Here is a 23,706-nt window from a genome sequence, read left to right on the forward strand (position 1 = left end):
TAATCTCTGGATGGTGTTTTGTTAGTGTTTTTCTGCTGACCATGAAAGTATACTATCTGTCTTCTGCTATCTAGTAAGCGGACCTCAAATTTGCTAAGACTATTTTCCTGCTGCGTTTGTTGTTTCATCTGAACTCACCGTCATTATATGTGGGGGGCTACTGTCTTCTTTGGAATATTTCTCTAGAGGTGAGCCAGGTCTTATATTTCCCTCTGCTAGCTATTTAGGTCTTAGGCCAGAGCTGGGCATCTAGCGATAAATAGGAAATGCTACCTGGCTATTTCTAGTTGCGCGGCAGGCTTAGTTCATGGTCAGTATAGTTCCATCTTCCGAGAGCTTGTCCCTCTATAGGCTTGCTATGATCTCTGCCTGCAGAGATCATGACAGTTTGACCGGCCAATAAAGTGTTAAAGACCCAGGTTGAGAAAGGAGAGTTATAAGAAGTCTGCTGGAATTTTTTTTTTTTTCCTCCAGTCTGCCTTGCTGCAGTCTTTTTTTCTCTCTCTCCTCCTAATCTCTGTATGGCTCTGTGTGCACCTGACAATAATGGATCTCCAGAGTGTAACTGCGGGTTTGAATAATCTCATCACGAAAGTACAAAATTTACAAGATTTTGTGGTACATGCTCCGGTATCTGAGCCGAGAATTCCTTTGCCGGAGTTCTTCACAGGGAATAGAGCTAGCTTCCAGAATTTCCGAAATAATTGTAAGCTTTATTTGTCCCTGAAGTCTCGTTCAGCTGGAGACCCTGCTCAGCAGGTTAGGATTGTGATTTCCTTGCTCAGGGGTGACCCTCAAGATTGGGCCTTCTCATTGCCAGCAGGGGATCCTGCGTTACGCGATGTGGATGCGTTTTTTCTGGCCTTGGGCTTGCTTTATGAGGAACCTCATTTGGAACTTCAGGCAGAAAAAACTTTGATGGCACTATCTCAGGGGCAAGACGAAGCTGAAGTTTTCTGCCAAAAATTCCGTAAATGGTCTGTGCTTACTCAGTGGAATGAGTGCGCCTTGGCGGCAACTTTCAGAGAAGGTCTCTCTGATGCCGTTAAGGATGTTATGGTGGGGTTCCCTGTGCCTGCAGGTCTGAATGAGTCCATGACAATGGCTATTCAGATTGATAGGCGTCTGCGGGAGCGCAAACCGGTGCACCATCTGGCGGTGTCTATGGAAAAGACACCAGAAAGTATGCAGTGTGATAGAATTCTGTCCAGGAGCGAGCGACAGAATTTTAGACGGAAGAATGGATTGTGTTTCTATTGTGGGGATTCTACTCATGTTATATCAGCATGCTCTAGGCGTACAAAGAAGCTTGATAAGTCTGTTTCCATTGGCACCATTCAGTCTAAGTTTATTTTGTCTGTAACCCTGATTTGCTCTTTGTCATCCATTGCCACGGACGCCTATGTTGACTCTGGCGCCGCTCTGAGTCTTATGGATTGGTCCTTTGCCAATCGTTGTGGTTTTGATTTAGAGCCTTTGGAGACTCTTATTCCTCTGAAGGGGATTGACTCCACCCCATTGGCTAATAATAAACCACAATACTGGACACAAGTAACCATGTGTATCAATCCGGATCACCAGGAGATTATTCGTTTCCTGGTGCTGTATAATTTACATGACGATTTGGTACTGGGATTGCCATGGTTGCAGTCTCACAACCCAGTCTTGGACTGGAGAGCAATGTCTGTGTTGAGCTGGGGATGTAAGGGTATTCATGGGGACTTACCTTTGGTTTCTATTTCGTCGTCCATTCCCTCTGAAGTCCCTGAGTTCCTCTCTGATTATCAAGACGTCTTTGACGAACCCAAGCTTGGGTCGTTACCTCCGCACCGTGAGTGCGATTGTGCCATAGATTTGATACCGGGTTGTAAATATCCCAAGGGTCGTTTGTTTAATCTGTCTGTGCCGGAACATGCTGCTATGCGGGAATATATAAAGGAGTCTTTGGAAAAGGGACATATTCGTCCATCTTCTTCTCCCTTGGGAGCTGGGTTTTTCTTTGTCTCAAAAAAAGACGGCTCTTTGAGACCATGTATTGATTATCGGCTTCTGAATAAGATCACTGTTAAGTATCAATACCCATTGCCATTGCTTACTGATTTGTTTGCTCGTATAGAGGGTGCTAAGTGGTTCTCTAAAATTGATCTTCGTGGGGCGTATAATTTGGTGCGGATCAGGCAGGGGGATGAGTGGAAGACCGCATTTAATACGCCCGAGGGCCACTTTGAGTATTTGGTCATGCCTTTTGGTCTTTCTAATGCCCCTTCAGTTTTCCAGTCTTTTATGCATGATATTTTCCGCGATTTTCTGGATAAATTTATGATAATATATCTGGATGATATTCTGATTTTTTCTGATGACTGGGACTCTCATGTCCAGCAGGTCAGGAGAGTTTTTCAGGTTCTGCGGTCTAATTCTTTATGTGTGAAGGGGTCTAAGTGCGTTTTTGGGGTCCAGAAAGTTTCCTTTTTGGGGTATATTTTTTCTCCCTCTTCCATTGAGATGGATCCCGTCAAGGTGCAAGCTATTTGTGACTGGACTCAGCCCTCCTCTCTTAAGGGTCTTCAGAGATTTTTGGGCTTTGCCAACTTTTACCGCCGATTTATTGCTGGTTTTTCGGATATCGTTAAACCACTGACTGATTTGACCAGACAAGGCGCTGATGTTGCTAATTGGTCCCCTCATGCTGTAGAGGCCTTTCAGGAGCTTAAGCGCCGTTTTGCCTCTGCCCCTGTGTTGCGTCAGCCTGATGTGAATCTGCCTTTTCAGGTTGAGGTTGACGCTTCGGAGATCGGAGCTGGGGCAGTGTTGTCGCAGAAAGGTTCCGACTGCTCCGTCATTAGGCCTTGTGCCTTCTTTTCTCGCAAATTTTCGCCCGCAGAGCGGAATTATGATGTTGGGAATCGGGAGCTTTTGGCCATGAAGTGGGCGTTTGAGGAGTGGCGCCATTGGCTCGAGGGGGCTAGGCATCAGGTGGTGGTATTGACTGACCACAAAAATTTGATTTATCTTGAGACTGCCAGACGCCTGAATCCTAGACAGGCGCGCTGGTCTTTATTTTTTTCTCGCTTTAATTTTGTGGTGTCATACCTACCGGGTTCTAAGAATGTTAAGGCAGATGCCCTTTCTAGGAGTTTTGACCCGGACTCTCCTGGTAATTCTGAACCCACAGGTATCCTTAGGGAGGGAGTAATTTTGTCGGCCGTTTCTCCTGATCTGCGGCGGTCCTTGCAAGAGTTTCAGGCGGATAGACCGGATCGTTGTCCGCCTGATAGACTGTTTGTTCCGGATGATTGGACCAGCAGAGTCATCTCTGAGGTACATTCTTCTGCATTGGCAGGTCATCCCGGAATTTTTGGTACCAGGGATTTGGTGGCAAGATCCTTCTGGTGGCCTTCCCTGTCACGAGATGTGCGAGTCTTTGTGCAGTCATGTGACGTTTGTGCTCGGGCCTAGTCTTGTAGTTCTCGGGCTAGCGGACTGCTGTTGCCCTTGCCTATTCCTAAGAGGCCTTGGACACACATCTCGATGGATTTTATTTCAGATCTGCCTGTTTCCCAGAAGATGTCTGTCATCTGGGTGGTCTGTGACCGTTTCTCTAAAATGGTCCATTTGGTTCCTCTGCCCAAGTTGCCTTCTTCTTCTGAGTTGGTTCCTCTGTTTTTTCAGAATGTTGTCCGATTGCACGGTATTCCTGAGAATATTGTTTCTGACAGAGGTACCCAATTTGTGTCTAGATTTTGGCGGGCATTCTGTGCTAGGATGGGCATAGATTTGTCTTTTTCATCTGCTTTTCACCCTCAGACTAATGGCCAGACCGAGCGGACTAATCAGACCCTGGAGACATATCTGAGGTGTTTTGTCTCTGCTGACCAGGATGATTGGGTTGCTTTTTTGCCATTGGCAGAGTTCGCCCTCAATAATCGGGCCAGCTCTTCCACCTTGGTGTCCCCGTTTTTCTGTAATTCGGGGTTTCACCCTCGATTTTCCTCCGGTCAGGTGGAATCCTCGGATTGTCCTGGAGTGGATGCGGTGGTGGAGAGATTGCATCACATCTGGGGGCAGGTTATGGACAATTTGAAGTTGTCCCAGGAGAAGACTCAGCGTTTTGCCAACCGTCATCGTCGTGTTGGTTCTCGGCTTTGTGTTGGAGATTTGGTGTGGTTGTCTTCTCGTTTTGTCCCTATGAGGGTCTCTTCTCCTAAGTTTAAACCTCGGTTCATCGGCCCTTATAGAATATTGGAGATTCTTAATCCTGTTTCTTTCCGTTTGGACCTCCCTGCGTCCTTTTCCATTCATAACGTTTTTCATCGGTCGTTATTGCGCAGGTATGAGGTACCTGTGGTACCTTCAGTTGAGCCTCCTGCTCCGGTGTTGGTTGAGGGTGAGTTGGAGTACGTTGTGGAGAAAATTTTGGACTCTCGTGTTTCCAGACGGAGACTCCAGTATCTGGTCAACTGGAAGGGTTACGGCCAGGAGGATAATTCGTGGGTCAATGCATCTGATGTTCATGCTTCTGATCTTGTTCGTGCCTTCCATAGGGCTCATCCTGGTCGCCCTGGTGGATCTGGTGAGGGTTCGGTGCCCCCTCCTTGAGGGGGGGGTACTGTTGTGAATTTGGATTCTGGGCTCCCCCGGTGGCCGCTTGTGGAATTGGACTTGTCATCCTCTTTCCTGTTTCACCTGGTTCCATCAGTAGTGGGTGTCGCTATTTAAGCTCATTTCTCTGGTGGTTTCTTGCCGGTCAACAATGTTATCTGATGCCTCTCAGTGCTTGTTCCTGCTTCTAGACTACTACTAGATAAGTTGGACTTTTGTCCATGTTTTGTTTTGCCTATTTGTTCCAGTTCACAGCTGAAGTTTTGTTACTGTGTCTGGAAAGCTCTCGTTGATCAGGGATTGCTACTCTGGCGTTATGAGTTAATGCCAGAGTTTAAGGTAATCTCTGGATGGTGTTTTGTTAGTGTTTTTCTGCTGACCATGAAAGTATACTATCTGTCTTCTGCTATCTAGTAAGCGGACCTCAAATTTGCTAAGACTATTTTCCTGCTGCGTTTGTTGTTTCATCTGAACTCACCGTCATTATATGTGGGGGGCTACTGTCTTCTTTGGAATATTTCTCTAGAGGTGAGCCAGGTCTTATATTTCCCTCTGCTAGCTATTTAGGTCTTAGGCCAGAGCTGGGCATCTAGCGATAAATAGGAAATGCTACCTGGCTATTTCTAGTTGCGCGGCAGGCTTAGTTCATGGTCAGTATAGTTCCATCTTCCGAGAGCTTGTCCCTCTATAGGCTTGCTATGATCTCTGCCTGCAGAGATCATGACAGGCCCAGCAGTGAATTTGCTGTGCCCTAACAGTCAGTGTCACCCCCAAACGTGCGAGAATCTCGGCTTTCAATTTGTGATACTCCTTGGCATCCTGCAAGGTCAAATCATAGTACGCCTTCTGAGGTTCCCCCATCAGGTAAGGCGCCAATATCTCTGCCCACTCCTCTGGCGGAAGTTTTTCCCTCTCAGCGACCCTCTCAAACACCGTCAGAAAGGCCTCAACATCATCTCCGGGAGTCATTTTCTGCAATGCTCGTCTTACCGTCTTCCAGACGTGGGTGTCATCAGCCAGACCTGGCTTTGGGGTGCTCATCTTGCCCTGGATGGCGGCTGCCAGAAGCTGCATCTGCTGCCGTTGCTCCTGCTGGTTCTGTTGCATCTGCTGCCGTTGCTCCTGCTGGCTCTGCCATTGCTCCTGCTAGTTCTGTTGTATCTGCTGCATCAATAGCTTGTTGGTCTCTTGCTGTATCTGCTGCCGTTGCTCCTGCTGTGATTGCAACTGGACCAAGTGTTTCAGCAGGTCCTCCATTTTCCCTGGCAATGCTTGCTGGTTTACAACAGACTTGACCCAGGACATTCAATAACAGACTTACGTCTCCGCTGGGAACGCTGCCTGTTATGACCCCAGTGGACAGGGTCTCAGAGGAACGTGTAAGTCTGCAAGATACAAAAATCCAGCTCATAGGGCTGTGGTAACTGGGTTGACCAAATAGCTACTCCTAACGCCAACACTAGAAGTAGCCGGGGATCATGCCTACGGTGATCGCTAGATGACTCGCGCCAGCCGGAGAATCTAACTACCCCTAGGAGAAGAAAACAAAGACCTCTCTTGCCTCCAGAGAAAGGTACCCCAAAGCAAGATACAAGCCCCCCACAAATAATAACGGTGAGGTAAGAGGAAATGACAAACACAGAAATGAACCAGGTTCAGCAAAGAGAGGCCAGCTTACTAATAGCAGAATATAGCAAGATAAATTATCTGGTCAACAAAAACCCTATAAAAATCCACGCTGGAGATTCAAGAACCCCCGAACCGTCTAACGGTCCGGGGGGAGAACACCAGCCCCCTAGAGCTTCCAGCAAAGGTCAGGATAAAGATAGGAACAAGCTGGACAAAAATACCAAACAAAACAAAAGCAAAAAGCAAAGAAGCAGACTTAGCTTGAAAAACAGGAACCAGGATCAGAGGACAAGAGCACAACAGATTAGCTCTGATTTCAACGATGCCAGGCATTGAACTGAAGGTCCAGGGAGCTTATATAGCAACGCCCCTGAACTAACGGCCCAGGTGAGGATATAGGAAAAGACAGACGCTCCAGAGTCAAAACACTAATGACCACTAGAGGGAGCAAAAAGCAAAATCACAACAGCTGCCCGCACGTCTACCACCAATTGTAGGGGTTTCACTCGCTCAAGTGCGACGGCTGACACTTAGGAGGCACGTTCCATCAAAAGTTCAAAGGTTTATTGCTCCATAAACCATATAGCAAAAACAGAAAACAAATAGCCTTTAGCTTAGGCAAAGGAAAAACAAGTGTCCAGTCCTTCAGGCTCAGTCCTGGAGCCTTAACACACTCTGGAGGCTAGAACCTGCACACATATCCACCGGTGTTAAGCATTAGCCTTTCTTTTATAGATTTAATCACACCCAGGAACCCATCACATGATTAGACATGTGGTTATGACATCACCACAGGTCCTGAAACACATATAGATAGCTATGGTTACATCACAGCGGCAAGCCATCTATGTGACACATATCTCACATCGATTAGACACCCTTTAGCCACGCTACAATGTATATATATTTTTTTTTTCAGATTTCAATAGAGGGATAATTTTTTTATTACTAGTTTAGAAGCCATTGCTTCCTTACTTTCAAAAGTGCTAAGCAAACCTATTTTAATTCCTTAATAAATGGATAATTTTTGGATTCAAAGAAGAAAGGGGAATCCAGCTCAATAAACTGTGAAATACTTTATTCACATAGTGCTCAATTATTTTATTCATGCTTAAGGGTGCCTAGTCACTTGAAACAAGTAGAAATCACCTACTCGTGAGCTGTACCCCTGGTGCCTTTCTTGTTTTATCCTACACTGAGCACTATGTGAATAAAGGCATTTCACAGTTTGTTGAGCTGGATTACACTTCTTTTTTGGAATTCTTTACGCTTTGATGCAATGTTCTCTGGGCTCTGGACACACTTTAGATGTCTTCTATGGTATCTTCTACTTTTTGCATGCCTTTTGCTTCTTCATTTAACAAAGGAAAAAGGTCTTAAAACTCCCCAAACAGGGATAATTTTTGCATCACCCTGTGTGAAGAAGTCAAAACTTCATCTGTTTGCACTGCCTGGGAATAAACACAAAAAACAGGCAATTTCACCAAACATAGGATAATTTTTGGACCGTTTCAACAATTTAAATCGCTTAAAAGTTTGAAGGCTGAGGTCTTTTGGACATTAAAAAGGCTGTGTTTGTGTTACAGAGTTAAAAACAAGTTCAATGCAGTTCTAGTTCTCTTTGCTTTACAGGAGTTCAGTTCCTCTGGGGAGGGAAGTCCCCACATGGGTACTTTTGGACAAATAAGAGTTAAAAAGCCCCATAGTAGCCATATAAGTTTTTTTTTTAAGTACGTATGGTGGTTTTGCTGGTGGACTAAGGTTTTATTTTGGTGGTGTACCGACCACAGATAAGACCATAGACAGATGAAGGGTCTGGGGCGGAGCTGGAAATATTGTTCTTTGAGGGCAGTCATAGCAAGGGAAGACTTACCCCCAAGATATGATACTGTTCCTAACCGGTGATGGACCGCCACCAATTGCCATGTAGAATAGAGACTGGATGTGGTTCTGGAGTGCCCCCAGACGCAGGGCCGCTGGGTACCCGGTACCGGGCCTCTCTGTCTCAGTTCTGGGGTTGTCACGGTGGCTAGACCCGGTCCGTGACCCTGCTAAGGGGCGTCCAATGAAAGGGGTGATGATGGTGCGTGGTGCAAGGCGCGATGAATAACGAGGACACAGGGTTGCAGTCTCTTTACCTCTTTACTGAAGGCTTCGGGATCCGCAATCCAGAGCACTGCTAACAGGGCTGGCTGAGACTGGCCGGTCCGAAGGCACATCCAGAGTTCCCTTTGCAGGTGGAAATCAGTGCCTACCTACTAGCGCCTAAGTGTTGTAGTACTTCCCTGCTGAGCACCACGGGATAGTCCTCACAACTGTTGTGTCTGTTTCTGATGTTCTTTCTCTCTCCGTCCCCCAGATGATATGGCTAGGACGCACCCATATGACAGGGTAGGCCTGGAGTTATTCTGGGACCCTAGAGACGCCCCTCTCTGTTATGATCTGGTGGCCTAGGAGCGGCATGAGATGTACTCTGGAGAATGTGGTAACTGTACTGACCGCAGACCCTGGACTTAACACCGCAACTAGAAGTAGCCGTGGGATGTACCTACCAATCCTAGACACCTCGACAAAGCCGGAGGACTAATTAACCCTATAGATAGAAAAAGGGAAAACTATCTTGCCTCAGAGAAAATTCCCAAAGGATAGGCAGCCCCCCACAAATATTGACTGTGAGAGGAGAGGAAAAAACATACACAGGCTGAAAACAGAATTTAGCAAAGGAGGCCAATCTAGCTAGATAGAAAAGATAGGACAGAGAACTATGCGGTCAGTATTAAAATACTATGAAATGTCCACCACAGATAATACAAAAAAAACTCCACATCTAACTAAAGATATGGAGGGTAAATCTGCCTCTCCAGAGTGTCCAGCTTGGCTGCATAAATCCTTACACAGATAAAGCTGGACAAGAAAAAACATGTAAAACACTGAACAATGAGGCCCACAACATGTGGGCAGAAAAACAAGCAGAACTTATCTTGTAGAAATGAACTGCAAGCAGGAGCGACCAGGAAGAGATGTGAATCCTCCAGAAACAATGAACAACTGGCACTCACTAAAGGGTGAAGCCAGACTAAATAGCCCCGTCCGAAGTGGACGCACCTGATGACTGCTGTGAAGGACAAACAGCAGCACTACCACTTATAACCACCGGAGGGAGCCCAAGAGCAGAACCCACAACAGAATTCACAACACCTCTCCCACAATTGCCTCCGTTGTCTGCTTAGGTGATTTAGGTGAGACAGCCAACCTATAATTAACTGTCTTGCCGCTGTTTGTAGTAATGCTTGGAGCCCAATACTTCCTCGGCGTTCCGGCCACCGGCTACGCGCCTCAGTAGGATGTTGCCACGATCTTAGGGCATGACTCCTACTGGTTCTATTATCCTTTGTGCTGTGATCTCGTTTCTCACTTCTCCACAAAAAACCTCGCTTCGTGTCCTTTCTTAAGATGCCGCCGCAACGGGTGCAGGCGCGGCTCCGTAATGATCTGTCCTTTTCGCTAGGCCACTGTCAGGATCCCACCCCTGACAGAGACCCCCCTGAATCTTCCCAGGAACTCCCTCTCTCACAGGATGTTGCCTGGGCAAAACCCAGTCAGCTTCTCTCTAACTTCCTACCCAACCCCCAGTTTTACCAGAGTGTGAGGAGTGGCCTAATACATAGAACCCTTTGCTCCCCCTGGTGGCCGGAGTGTGAAGTGTAATGTGTGACTGTGATACCTGGTCAGGTGAACTCCTTTAGTGCCATCAGACGTAACATTACTCCCCTTAGTGGCAGAACGACAATACTGCAACAACCAGGACTCTGGGGCGCTGCACTTCTCTGTGGAGGGCTACTATGGGAACAGTGGTAAGAAAAGATAATGATGCAAGGGCCAAAGCCCCTCTATTCTTGTGGGTAGTGAGAGCTCCTGAATTTGAGCCTTACAAATCAGACAGTTATGGCACATCCTATGCCGTCTCTTGCTAAAACTGAAATGTCCATTAAATGGGGAAGTCAATAATTAGAAAAAGGTCTGCACCGGTTCCAGAAACAGCACCGCTCAAGTTGACGGGAAGTCAATGGTATTATTTATATGTTCAGCTCCAATAAATGATGCGGTGCTGGGAAAAATAGTAGGCCATTTTTTTCTAATTCTGGACAACTCATTTAGAGGTAACCTGCTGGCAGCCAGACACATTACATTGCAAAAAATATGCAAATGTATTGAAATAAATGACTAAGAAATAATATTAATATTGTGATAATGTTTTATTTAATAAATAAAGATATAAATATAAATAACATTTCAAATAAATTATTATAAAAACAATAAATAATTGAATTAAGGAGTTTTTCAGAAAGAAAAAATCTTTGGGATATTATAAAGCAGGGGACATTCAGAGTCTCTAAGGAGATCCACTAACAATGGCCTCACTGTCCGTCCACACATTGCACGCCTTGAATCGCATCTGCATGTAATACTATGTTTCTCCAGTAGTGGCCGCTGCAGGAGAAATGTGCTGCTAGTTGTGACTTCACCGATCATCAGAGATTATTGTAAGATCGGTCTCCATTTTAAAGGGGTGTGGTTTTAGATAAAAAATCTTAAATACAGAATAAAAAGTATTACTTATAAAAAAAAATCAAAAATACTATCACAAAATGTAAAATGAATTATCTCTTTTCCACTAATTTTGATATCTACACTCTAACATGAGTCTCCTGAATGGACTCACACAGTCATCACAGCTGAGGCTCCGTGACAATGGCGTCTGTTACTCCAGGTACTGGATGATGGGCCGGACACAGGTGCAGCCCACCGTGACCAGCTGCTTCTCCAGCCTATGGATGGGGACACATCCTCTCATCTCACGACGCAGGACCAGGACCTCCTGTCTGATGGGGACTGAGTTCATGCTGAGGTCCACGTGACCCTCCGGGTCCAAACATCCGCGGTGGAGACATCGGGCCTCGTTGATGACCACAGGGAGCCTGTTACTGTCCACATTAGAGCTGGTGGAAGGAGATGAGAGAAATCAGGACCCAGCAGCAGCCATGTTTACTCCTCACACTCCGGCTTCTGACCCCATATATTATTATTATTATTATTATTATTATTATTTCTGCCGTTATTCCACGTGCAGTTACCTGTATTCCCATGGAGAGATGGAGCGGCTCCTCACACTGTCCGCCATTAGTTGTGCAGAACTCCCACCGCCGACCTTCATATCCACCTTCACACGTGGAGGAAATGTGGTGTCCGGAGTGAAGGGACATCCCCCGCTGGACACGAGAGGGGTCTCCCAGGCATCAGCGCCAGGGACCTGCTCTTCTCTTCCATGGACACAAGAGATGAAGATCAGAAGAAGCAAAGTGGAGAAAACCTGAGGACAGAAGATTCACATATGTGATAGGGACATTGTGGAAGCATCAACATTATGTAGTGGGATAAGGAAGGGTTAAATAATGGATCAATAATAATCAGAAGATTTATACTGTATAATGCAACTTTACTAAATGTCCAGCGTTACATCCTGTATTATACCCCAGAGCTGCACTCACTATTCTGCTGGTGCAGTCACTGTGTACATACATTACTGATCCTGAGTTACATCCTGTATTATACCCCAGAGCTGCACTCCCTATCCTGCTGGTGCAGTCACTGTGTACATACATTACATTACTGATCCTGAGTTACCTCCTGTATTATACCCCAGAGCTGCACTCACTATTCTGCTGGTGCAGTCACTGTGTATATATATTATTGGAGCTGTTAGTTTGTGTCTGATTGAAGCTTAGAGAATTATGATTACAGCTCTGGAGTAATATTCCGGATGTAACAATGCAGTAAGTCTTCCGCAGTAAGATGTCGTTCACAATGACACAAACCCTTTATAACAACGTTCCCTCTGGAGCACTGGAGAAACCTCGCTGCCCTGTAATATTATAGTACATTAGATAGAACTCTCTCGATTCTCTGTTCCGTCACTAATAACAATGTGACAGTTAATAACCCCCCGGTCTGGTGATCAGAGAGGGGCCGGGGCTCTTACCATTGATGGTGCGGCCATTGTTCCCGTGGATGTGCTCTGCTGCCGCTCTGCTGCTGGACTGTGCGGTGACGCTGACCCCAGGACACATTATATAGGGTCGCACTTGTTTCTGGACTTTCCTGAGAAGCTCATTACTTTATACTCAGGTGTCAATGACTTTGTGTATTTTTTATGATTTTTCCTGATATATTTTTCCTAATCTTTTGTAATGGGAAACACTGGGAGAAATAAAAGGGCCGGATCATCTCCCGCCGTGGAATCCCGTAATCACTGATTAACCTGCAGAGCGGACACAGAAATAATATTCTCTGATAGATAAGAAGCGTCATAAATCCGAGCGCGGACTTGTAATAACCGGTGTGAGGAGCAGAAGACGTCCTGTCACCCCATATACTCAGAGGGGCATCTGCGGACTGCGGGGGGTTCTCATAGGAACCTATGGCCGCGTTATAGGCGTGCGACTGGTGGGATCACAGGGGGTAATTCTGGTTATTATTGTCAGGGTGTTATGTATGATTGTACCAATGATATAAGGAATCATAGAGAAAGCCTGTGAGTCCTGATTGTTCCACCCATACATAGAGAAAGCCTGTGAGTCCTGACTGCTCCACCCATACATAGAGAAAGCCTGAGAGTCCTGATTGTTCCACAGAGAAAGCCTGTGAGTCCTGATTGCTCCATTCACACACAGAGGATGTATGTGAGTCCTTATTGTTCCACACAAACATGAAGAAAGCCTGTGAGTCCTTATTGTTCCACTCACACATATAGAAAGCCTATGAGTGCTGATTGCTCCACTGACACATAGAGAAAGCCTTTACATTGGTATTATTTGAAATTGTATATTTATTTTGTGTGGTATACTGTGGAATAGAGTCCCTTCTTATAGATCTGGCACCTTTCTTTGTTATTTATATTTTTTTAAAAATGTTATATTCAAATTAATAAAATATTTCTTTTTGTTTGAATCTTGATGTTCTTTTTTACCTGGGTATTAAGTTATCGTTGGTAGTTTTGGTGGTGGTTTCATATAAAGTTACATTACAAGAAAGAAATGATGGATGATCGTTATATTAGGAAACACTGGAGTCCTTCACTGCTGAGCGCTGTTATCTCTGTGGCCCCAGATAAGCGGAGAGTTCAGATAAATGATGGCCCTGATTTAGGGAAGTGCTGGGATCTACACTGGTTTCTCTCTCTTATGATGGGACATTACAGGGCAGAGTCGGACAGTCCACAGTGACGGCCTCCATTCCTCACCGGTCACAGACACCGCGGGAACTTACAGAAACTTGTAGGAAAACTCTGTTTCCTGGGATGGAGACTTCACCGGGAGCAAAGAGTGGTATAAATAGTGAGAGGGACGGGGATGGAAGGGTCAAACAGGAGATCCACCGGAATATAGAGAGCCCAGAACTTAGGAGAAGCAGAATGGTCCTTACAAGAACATCGCTCATACTGGTGAGTATTATAGAGGCCGTGTTATACCATTGTGTCCAGTAAAGGAGGTTATAGCAGAATTCCATTTATCCAGAAATCAAAGAATTTCAATAGTCTGGAAAACGTTCCATGATTTATAGCACTTGTCTATGTAATAACTATGAATGGCTGATAGAGCAGCAGATCCGAGGTTCGGTGGAGGCCGGATTAACACTTTATAGTAATAATCCCACAGATGAGGATATCGAATTTTACTGAAATCAGAAGGGGAGATGGATTGTACCCTGTTCAGTAAATGGTTATCTTAAAGGGATTTTTCACTCTTAGATTAATCAAACTTAACTCTTTCACTCCTAAGCCCAATTTCACCTTCATGACTAGACCAAATTTTACAATTCTGACCAGTGTCATGACCGCGTATGCCGAGTAGGGTCTTTTCCTACGTATGCAACCTAACCACCAGAAACTGCCCACCGACCCAACCCCTTTCCTTAAATAAAACATAACCAATTATTCATTTGGATATTTTGGCCACAGCGGCCAACCTTTATTAACAAAATTAACATAAACATAAATACAACAGTATAAATTCGAGGGGAGGGTTCTTGGAGCTAAAAAGATCTGGCAAAACCCCACAAAAGAAGATCGACCACCATATTACCCTCAGCCGTGAAAACCAGCTCGAGGGCACCGTACATCCCGTTCCGGGAAGAGAAAAAACCACCAACAGCTCCCAGGGTAAAAACCCCGTCCAGAGCCCATACCAAAAATGCCAGATCCAACCCCACCACATTTTAAATTGCCAGCAATTATGCTCCAATTCCTTCCCCCAACCAATCAGCGTCAACTCCAAGAACCCCCACCCCCCCACCACACACGAACAGCCCTGACCACCTCAGGCTCGTGAGTGCCCCAACGCCACCAACGCCCGTTCAACTCCTTCTTGCAATGCCAAAGTCCACAAATCAATCCCAATCGCGTTTAAATGAATTCCGTCCTCTAACCAGTAGTTACCAAGCCCCGACTCCAATTCAAAATGTCTAACGCTAATCCCCCCGTTTCTGGAAACAAAACCTGCTATTGCCCTATTCAACTTGACCCTAGCCCTATTAATACCCTTCAAAGATCTAGCCCCCCTCCACCGTTTCCTAGGCACAATGTCTGACCACACAATCAACACCCCAGGAAATGATACCTGCAACCTCAACAAATCAAACCGTATGTCCCTAATCAACTCCCTGACAGGCCGCGCGCCCAAGTCGTTCCCCCCCAAATGCACAATTAAAATGTCAGGTTGTCTGTCTAAACGAACCGCCTTGGAAAATTCAGGAAGGGCCCTGCTCCACACCATCCCCCTATACCCCAACCACCGAATGACAACCTGACGCCTACTAAACCCCAGTTGCCTACCGTCCGGCCTGACCTCGGCCCGCAGCGCCCCCCAATGAACGAACGAATGTCCGAAGATCCAGGCTAAGTAAGGGGACACACCTGCAACAAGATGCATGAAGAAAAAACACTGAGGTCAAAATCATAACCACACCACTAAATTAATGACGGACGTAACTTAAGTAACGATTGGAAGTCCACCTGCCAATCCTACAAATGTCCTCCGCGCCCAAACCCAAACTATCAGCTTCTGATGCCGCCCCGATACGAAAAGAATGCGACCCAAACAAATCTGGAGAAAGGCCCAACTCCCGCAAGCCCGTTCTTAACACTGCAATGAACTGAAAGCGTGACAAAAAGGACCCCTCTGCGTGACACAACAAAGGGCCGGATCTGCCTGACCATAACTGCCAGTACGCTTCCAGACAACCTCGAGGGCACATCATAGACCCGTTAACCCTCCCCAGCACAACACGTTTTCCTCTCCCAATTTGGTCAGTCTTCGAACGCCGAATCCAAAAAACGATACCCCCCGTCCATACTTCCATGTCCTCCGCCAACAAACCCCCTGCTCTAACTTTGGACGTTGACACCAGCTCCCCAACGCGCATGGCCCCAAAAAATGCTAATGAAAAAGCGAGACGAAACAACGCCAACTCAAAACTCGAACCACAAATAATCTCCAAGACTCCACCCAACCGTTCTAAAAGGCTAAACGAAATGGGGCGGCGACGGTCAATCGTCTGATTACCCCTCCTAAAACCCCTAAGTGCCTGCCTGACCAAAAAATGTTTCGTCGCGTCCACCAACCCCTGCAACTTAAAAGCAAAAGCCAATCCAGCAACAAATTTATTTACCTTCGAAATCGACCAACCTTCTTCGGCCGCCTTCCCGATCAAAAATAACACTGCCAACATCCTATCTTCGTCAGACACCAACTGGCCCCACACCGACACCCAACTTTGCCATACTCGCCAAGATGCTTCGTATGATGCCCATGTTTGTCTCGTAACAGACTCCTGAATCAACCGGCCCGCTCGTCCATAATCACGCTCCAAAGATGCAAAGGGCATTCCTCTCCCGAGATCTCCGCGTCCGGCGCCAATTCCCGAAAACGGTCCCACTGGAAACGAGACAATGCATCTGCTATTGAGTTCTGCACACCCGGCACATGCACCGCCGAAATAGAAGCATTCAGCTCCAAGCACCGAAAAACCAACTCCCTCACCAACTTAATCACCGGGGGAGATGAGGCCGACAAACTGTTCATCACTGACACGACGCTCATGTTGTCGCAATGAAAATGAATCCTCCTGTTAGCAAACATTTCCCCCCAAATGGAAACCGCAACTACGATAGGGAACAATTCCAACAAGACCAGGTTTTTTGTAAGGCCCAACTCCCTCCATTGGCCCGGCCACCGTCCGGCACACCAACGACCACCGCAATAGGCCCCGTAACCAGCCGAACCAGCTGCATCCGTATATATCTCGCAATCAAAGTTTGTTAAGACCTCCTGCTGAATCAACGACCGCCCGTTGTAGTTGCACAGGAAACGTTGCCACACTAGCAAGTCGTCTTTGTGTTCCTTGCTCAGGCGAATAAAATGGTGCGGCTCTTTCACACCTGCCGTCGCGACCGACAACCTGCGACAAAATATCCTGCCCATGGGTATGATCCGACATGCAAAATTCAATCTACCCAAAAGAGACTGCAACTCTTTCAAAGTCAGCTTCCTCCTCTTTCTAGCTCTATCAACCTCCTGCTGCAGCAGGGCCAGCTTATCCTCCGGCAACCGACACTCCATTCTCTCGGAGTCAATTAAAATTCCCAAAAAACTCAACACCGTAGCAGGACCTTCCGTCTTATCCGTCGCTAATGGAACTCCAAAAAGCTCTGCAACCCAAAACATAGCCGTTAACGTATTACGGCATACCGCGGAATCAGGCGGCCCGATAAACAAAAAATCATCCAAATAATGGATAACCGACTGAACTCCCGCCACGTCCCTAACCACCCACTCCAGAAAAGTACTAAACGTCTCAAACAAGGAACAAGAAATGGCGCAGCCCATTGGCAAACATCTGTCCAAATAGTAACCACCATTCCAAAAACAACCTAACAACGGAACGCTGTCCGGGTGCACCGGAAGCAAACGGAAGGCCGATTCAATATCCGTCTTTGCCAACAGCGCCCCAGGGCCATGCCTTCTCACCCACTGCACCGCTGCATCGAACGATGTATACTCAACAGAGCACAGCTCTTGGGAGATGCCATCATTTACCGACCGACCCTTTGGATACGACAAATGTTGAATCAACCGAAATTTATTCGGCTCTTTCTTAGGCACCACCCCCAACGGGGAAACCACCATACCCTCAATCGGCGGGTTTAAAAACGGCCCCGACATCCTTCCCAACTCCACTTCTTTCTTCAGTTTAACATCAACAACCTCGGCAACATTGCCGACCGCAAATTCTTAATCGAAAAAGGAACCTCGTGACTCGGGGGAGGAATCCTAAAACCATCCGCAAAACCATTAAAAATAATACCCGCCTTCAACTGATCAGGGTACCTATTTAGAAAGGGGGCCATCTCGTGAAGCCTCACCGGGCTCTCCCCCTTGACCGGCACCCAAAGCTGGCTTTCCTTTTCCCTTCCTGAAACACTTGGAAGCCCCGTGTGAACTTCCATTACAGTGGGAACACACATGCTTAAATTTACAGGTGTTACCGTATTTACACTGCCCGTCGTTAAACTGCCAGCAGGTTCCAGACTTCTCCTTTGCTCCCTGCGCACCCTGGCTACTGCTTCCGTGTCCCGACTGCTGGCTGCCACCACCCCCGGACCAATGAAAGGACTGCCCGTGTCTGGCTGGGGCCATAACCTTCAGCCAAAGGCCTATATCCTTCTGGTCCCACCTAATTTCCGGCCTTACCGCCTTACGCTGCCTGAACTGCTCATCATACCGCAGCCACGTCTGACCGCCATATGTACGATGCGCCTCCCCAATCGAGTCTAAATAGCAAAACAAACCCGAGCAATTCTCAGGCGCCTTCTCCCCGACTACGCTCGCCAATATTGCAAATGCCTGCAACCAGTTCAAAAACGTCTGCGGAATTAGCCGCCACCTCCGCTTTTCTTCCTCCTCCTTTTTGCTATCGTCTTTTTTTCCTTTATCCAAGTTAAACTTTTCCAACGGAAGCAGGGAAAAAATTTCCACATACTCGTCTCTCCAAATCTTCTCCTTCACCTCCTTTTTTAAATGCGCTCCCAACGGCCCTTCAAAACACACATAAACTTCCCCTTTTGCTCTGTCATCTAATTTGACCGTATCGCCTTTATCCTTCTCCGTCTGAACCGAAACTGATACACCTGACGATGCAACCTCCACTACCTGACCAGGGCTTAACAAACCACAACTTGCCTGGGGTTCCACCCCTCGACCAGACAACCACGCCTCAACCGGCGATGCGGCAACCCCAGCTGCCGACCCTCCCTCTAATCTTCGCAAAATTTGCGACATACCCTGCAATAAGTCCTGCATACCTGGCACCTCCGCCACAATCGGCCCACTCCTCTGCCGTTCCTCACACACCGCCACCCGACCCCTCCTAATTTCCTGCAACCCGGCCCCTGCGGGCGACAAACCAGACATAGAGGCATACTCACAAGGCTGCACGGGTGCTGTGTCCCCGCCAGCCGGACCTCCGGATCCCTGGCGCTCCGACCTCACGCGACGATCACCGCTGGACTCCAACCTCTCGTCGCCGCGTTGATGCCCCAGGCCCGCGCCCCTGGCCTCCTCGTCACCAGGGGGGACCCGAGCGTGCTGGAACTGCTGCGTCGCTAGCCCTCTCTGCCCCAGGCCCGCGCCCCTGGCCTTCTCGTCACCAGGGGGGACCCGAGCGTGCTGTAGCTGCTGCACCGACCCGCTCCTCCGTCCATGGTCCGTGTCCCCCGCCACCCCACCGTCCGATGGGTAACGGGTAAACGCTGCTCTGCGTTCTGGAGACCTCCTGGGCGACCTTGACCGATCCCCGTGTGCTGACCCAGGCGAGCCCGCCCGGTCGTGTAGCATTCTTCGCTCCCGATCCGGCAGCTCGACACTGCTGCCTGCGTCTCTCCCTCTGCTGCGCCGTTCCGTACAAGCGGGATGTAGAATATCTCCCGATCGCCGACCGTCCGCCGCTTGTGCACTCCTCGTGGTCATCCTAGTAGGCACCCTGGGAGGTAATGGGCTGTGGGTGCTTGCCGCAGGTAACGGGTCCGGATTCCTGGCTGCTGCTGCTGCTGCTCCTCCAGGCCGTGTTGCACCTCCTGGCCGTGCTGCTCCTCCTGGCCGTGCTGCTCCTACTGGCCGTGCTGCTCCTCCTGGCCGTGCTGCTCCTCCTGGCAGTGCTGCTCCTCCTGGCTGTGCAGCTCTTCCTGCTTGTGCTGCTCTTCCTGCTTGTGCTGCTCTTCCTGGCAGCGCTGCTCTGCCTCTTCCTGCCGCTGAGCGCCGCCTGAGCGCTGTGGGTCTGCTGGGAGCAGGGGGAGCGGCGGCCGCCCTCCCTCTGGACACCGGTGTAACAGTAGAGGCTGGAAGAGCGGCGGCCCCGCGCCCCCTGAGAGCGGGGGACCCGACAGGAGCGGAGGAAGCTGCGGCTGCGCTCTGCCTGGATCGTTCAGGCCGCACTTCCGGTCCAGCGCTCCCAGCAGCAGCGGCGGTGTCCTGGGCCCGATGCCCGGCGCCTGGAGGCCGGCTGCTTGGATTCCTGCCGGAGCGGGAGCGGCCGGAGGGGGAAGCGCCGCCGGACTCACCACCCGCAGGGTCCCTGGAGGGGCTCCGGAGCCTGCGCCTGCCACGCGCCGGGACATCAGGAGACAGTCTCTCTGGGGGCCTGGTCCTCCTGCCCCGTGAGCTCTGCCTGGATCCTCCTGCAGCGCCGATGATGGATGCCAGCTGGGCCTCAAGCCAGCCCCCTCTCCTGGACCTGGCCATCTCTCGCAGCTGCGACATCATGGATTCCGCTGACGCCATACTGCACATCCTCTTCTTCCTGAATTGAGGTAGGGAATGGCGGTTTTCCCGCACTTTCCCTACTACCTCCCCCCTTCCTAACTCCTCCCCCCCTTGCCATCCTCCTATCCCCAGCCGCAGCATTATTCAAAAAGACCGCCCGGCTCAAAGCAGTCATGGGGGGCCTCCACCCAGCTGTGCTTTGTTCCAGCCCCCATCTTTTTATGTGGTAATAACTCTAGAATCCTTCAATGCATCCTACAGCTACAGATTCTCAGAATGTTTTTTGTGACACATTTTAAATGACTTTGAGGGGCCTATATGACAGAAAATACCCCCAAATGTCACCATTTTAAAATCTGCACCTCCCAAGGTGGTTAAAACCACATCCAATAAGTTTGTTAAACCTCCAGGAGCTTCATAGGAATTAATGGAATGTGGAAGGAAACAATGAAAAACACTTTTTTTCACAAACATTTTATTCTATGTCTAAATTTCTTTATTTTAATAAGGGTAAGAGCAGAAAATTGACACCAAAATATGTTTTCAAGTTTCTCCTAAGCAGGCTGATATTCCATGTGTCAGGGAAAATTACTGTTTAGACGCATGGCAGGGCTCGGAAGGAAAGGGGCACCGTTTGACTTTCTGCATGCATAATTGTATATATTCAAGAGCTGACTCCATGTTGCTCTGGAATGTCCCTGATGTGTCTAAATAATGGAAAACCCCTACAGGTGACCCAATTTTATAAACTAAATCCCTCAAGCAATGTATTTAGATGTGTGGTGAGCACCTTGAAAAACCAGGTGCTTCACAGAAGTTTATAACGTAGAGCCGTGAAAATAAACAATCTAATTTTTCCCACAAAATTGTTCTTTTAGCCCCAATTTTTTTATTTTCACAAGAGTAGTAGGAGAAAATGGAACCCTTAATTAGTCGCGCAATTTCTCTTGACTATGCAAATACCCCATATGTGGGGGACAACTACTGTCTGGCCGCACGGCAAGGCTCAGAAAGGAAGAAGTGACTTTGATGAAATGGTCTGCGAGAGTCAGGTCATGTTTAGCCCCTGATGTGCCTAAAAAGTTGAAGACACCCACAAGTGACTCCAATTTGGAAACTAGACCCCTCAAGGAATTTATCTAGATGTGTGGTGGCACCTTGAAGCCATAGGTGCGTCACTGAATTTTATCATGTTGATCTGTGAAAATGAAAACAAAATATTTTTCGCACAAAAATATTGTATATGCCAAATGTTCTCATTTTCCAAGGATAGCAGGAGAAAATAGACCCCAAAATATGCTGTGATACTGTATGTCTCCTGAGTACACCGATACCTCATATCTGGGGGGAATACTACTTTTGAGGGTGCCATGTCAAATTGACAGAGTCCCCGAGGTGCAAGAACAGCAGAAACCCCCCATAAGTGACCTCATTTTAAAAACTACACTCCCCAAATGAATTCTTCTACAGGTCTAATGATCATATTGACAACACTTGTGCGTCACAGAATTACATTTTTTTCCTCTAAATTGTTGTTTTAGCCCCAAGTTTTTAATTTTTCTTCTTTTTGAAAAACTGGATCTCAGTTTGTTGTAAAAATTTCTTGTGAGTGCCCCAATACCCTTCATGTAATAGGGAAGAAGAACTGTCGTCATTCGCTGACATCAAACACAAATCCTGAAAATGGTGAAAAGTGAAAAACCAAGTTTTAGAACTTTTCATTTATTCATTGATTTAATTCTACTCCCCATCAGTAGTGGTGACATTACGTTTCTTAAAGAGACAGGACCCATATTAAGTTGCAATTTCCTTTATACAATAATACAATGGATTCAGCTTTTTTTACAGTAAACATCTGCACAGGACAAATTTCCACCCTTCTCGCATTTGTAATGATGGGAATTATTGTCCATGTTCTTCCCATCTTTCCCTATCTCTCAGGTGGCCGTCCTGGTCTCCTCCAGCTCATGTGCTTTTCTGCCAGAGAAGGATTTGCCCCATAATCAGGAAGGATCCAGGGATGAAGAGCTCCCTGTAGAGGGCAGACAGAGATGTCCTGGAAGAAGGAACCCGCGCCTGCCGACCAGTATGACGGTGGACACCAGTCTCATTGACAGCAGCTATATGGACAGCTCGGTGCAGATGGAGGACATTCACACCCGCTCCCTGTCCCCCTGGGAATACAGGTAATAACACAACCTACGACATTATAAGCAGCGCTGAATATTGATACAGTCTGGTGTAGATTTCTGGAGTCTCCTATAGATAATAGACTTTTCTGGTAGAATAGCAGGTAATAGCTTTTTGGGATTTTTTATAACCCTTTAATGGAGAATAATATCTTCCCAACTTTCTAGCCGCCTCTAGTTCTTCTTTTCATGCTCCCAGTAACTGTTCAGAAATGTTCCCTGTCCCCATATATAGAATTCAGGGGAGGAGGGAGATGCAGCTGCAGTTTTTAGGAAAAAAGCATGAAGGAGAGAAGCTGAGATATCACCAAGAACAACCTTGAATGGAGAGATAGATTGTACATTTATAGAGCAGAAAACTGAAGAAAAACCATCCAGAATCTGCAGGATGAGCACAAAGAGCGCGGACATGAACCAGGAGTTACATATCTTCTCTCTCATTTTCTATGTTTATTCCCAGTCTCAACACAGATCCCAACAGATTCCCTTTCGTCATTGCCGAGGCCGATTGTCTGACTTTTGCTTGTGTAGACGCTGATGGCCATGAAAGTCCAGACCTGATCTCCTTCCCCATCCAGCAGGAGGTGATGGTCCTACGACGGGAGCAGAAAGGCTGCATGTTCTCCTACCGGCTGGAGACCGAGGTGGTGACTCTGGGCTGCACATGTGTCACACCTACCACCATTCATTATTAGTTATTGTCTGCACAATTATGGACGAAAATCCAATATTTTCCAATAACAAAAAAAATCAATAAAGTTTGACATGTTTCCAGCCTGCCACTATTGTTGCTAACTGTTTCAATTTTTTGAAATACATTATTTTTGGGAGTGTACAGCTACTGAAGATGGACACCCAGATGCCATCTACTACATCTGAGTGTCCACCTCCAGTAGGCACACACTTTTTTGACGCTGCGGATCCGCAGCAGTTTTCCATGCGGTGTACAGTACAATGTTAACCTATGGAAAACAAAAACCGCTGTGCACATGCTGCGGAAAAAAACGCGCGGATTCGCTGCAGTTTATTTTCCGCAGCATGTCAATTCTTTGTGCGGATTCCACAGCGGTTTTTCACCTGCCCCAATAGGAAACTGCAGGTGAAAAACCGCAGCAGAAACCGCAATAAAAACTGCGATGAATCGGCAGTAAAAACCGCAGCGGTTTTGCACTGCGGATTTATCAAAAACGCTGCGGAAAATTACGCAATGGAATCCGCAGCGTGTGCATATGGCCTTAACACTCTATTCCATTCCTTAACACTCTATTTCCCCCCTTTGCTCTATGACCCCCACTGTGATGTAGCCACCTCCTGTGGGTTGATGAGAATAATCAACAACTTGTTTCGACACTTTCTGTCCCCCTGGGATTAAAATTTTTGATTTCAAAGAAGCCCATGGCCCGTTATGTCAGACC

General features: G+C 47.4%; 2 protein-coding genes across 2 annotated transcripts; one reads left to right on the forward strand and one right to left on the reverse strand.

Moving 5' to 3' along the window:
• Positions 1–10,990: 10,990 nt before the first annotated feature.
• Positions 10,991–12,286, reverse strand: LOC143804060 (interleukin-17A-like). Its single transcript, XM_077281798.1, has 3 exons — positions 12,269–12,286; positions 11,364–11,599; positions 10,991–11,228 (listed from the first exon to the last, which is right to left on the reverse strand). The coding sequence occupies exons 1-3, from the start codon at positions 12,284–12,286 to the stop codon at positions 10,991–10,993; spliced, it is 492 nt and encodes a 163-aa protein (XP_077137913.1).
• Positions 12,287–22,055: 9,769 nt separating this feature from the next.
• On the forward strand, positions 22,056–22,988 carry LOC143810224 (interleukin-17F-like). The gene is made up of 2 exons (XM_077293094.1): positions 22,056–22,288; positions 22,752–22,988. The coding sequence occupies exons 1-2, from the start codon at positions 22,191–22,193 to the stop codon at positions 22,984–22,986; spliced, it is 333 nt and encodes a 110-aa protein (XP_077149209.1). The 5' UTR covers positions 22,056–22,190; the 3' UTR covers positions 22,987–22,988.
• Positions 22,989–23,706: the final 718 nt, after the last annotated feature.

Source organism: Ranitomeya variabilis, chromosome 2 (genome assembly GCF_051348905.1).
Source record: "Ranitomeya variabilis isolate aRanVar5 chromosome 2, aRanVar5.hap1, whole genome shotgun sequence".
Lineage (NCBI taxonomy): Eukaryota > Metazoa > Chordata > Amphibia > Anura > Dendrobatidae > Ranitomeya > Ranitomeya variabilis.

Bases quoted from the DNA above. Each gene is read 5' to 3' on its own strand.
- LOC143804060 (XM_077281798.1), bottom strand. The intron at 11,229-11,363 runs GTAACTGCACGT...TCCTTCCACCAG, and splicing joins ATCTCTCCATGGGAATACAG to CTCTAATGTGGACAGTAACA.
- LOC143810224 (XM_077293094.1), top strand. From the start codon at position 22,191: ATGACGGTGGACACCAGTCTCATTGACAGCAGCTATATGGACAGCTCG. The intron at 22,289-22,751 runs GTAATAACACAA...GTTTATTCCCAG, and splicing joins CTGTCCCCCTGGGAATACAG to TCTCAACACAGATCCCAACA.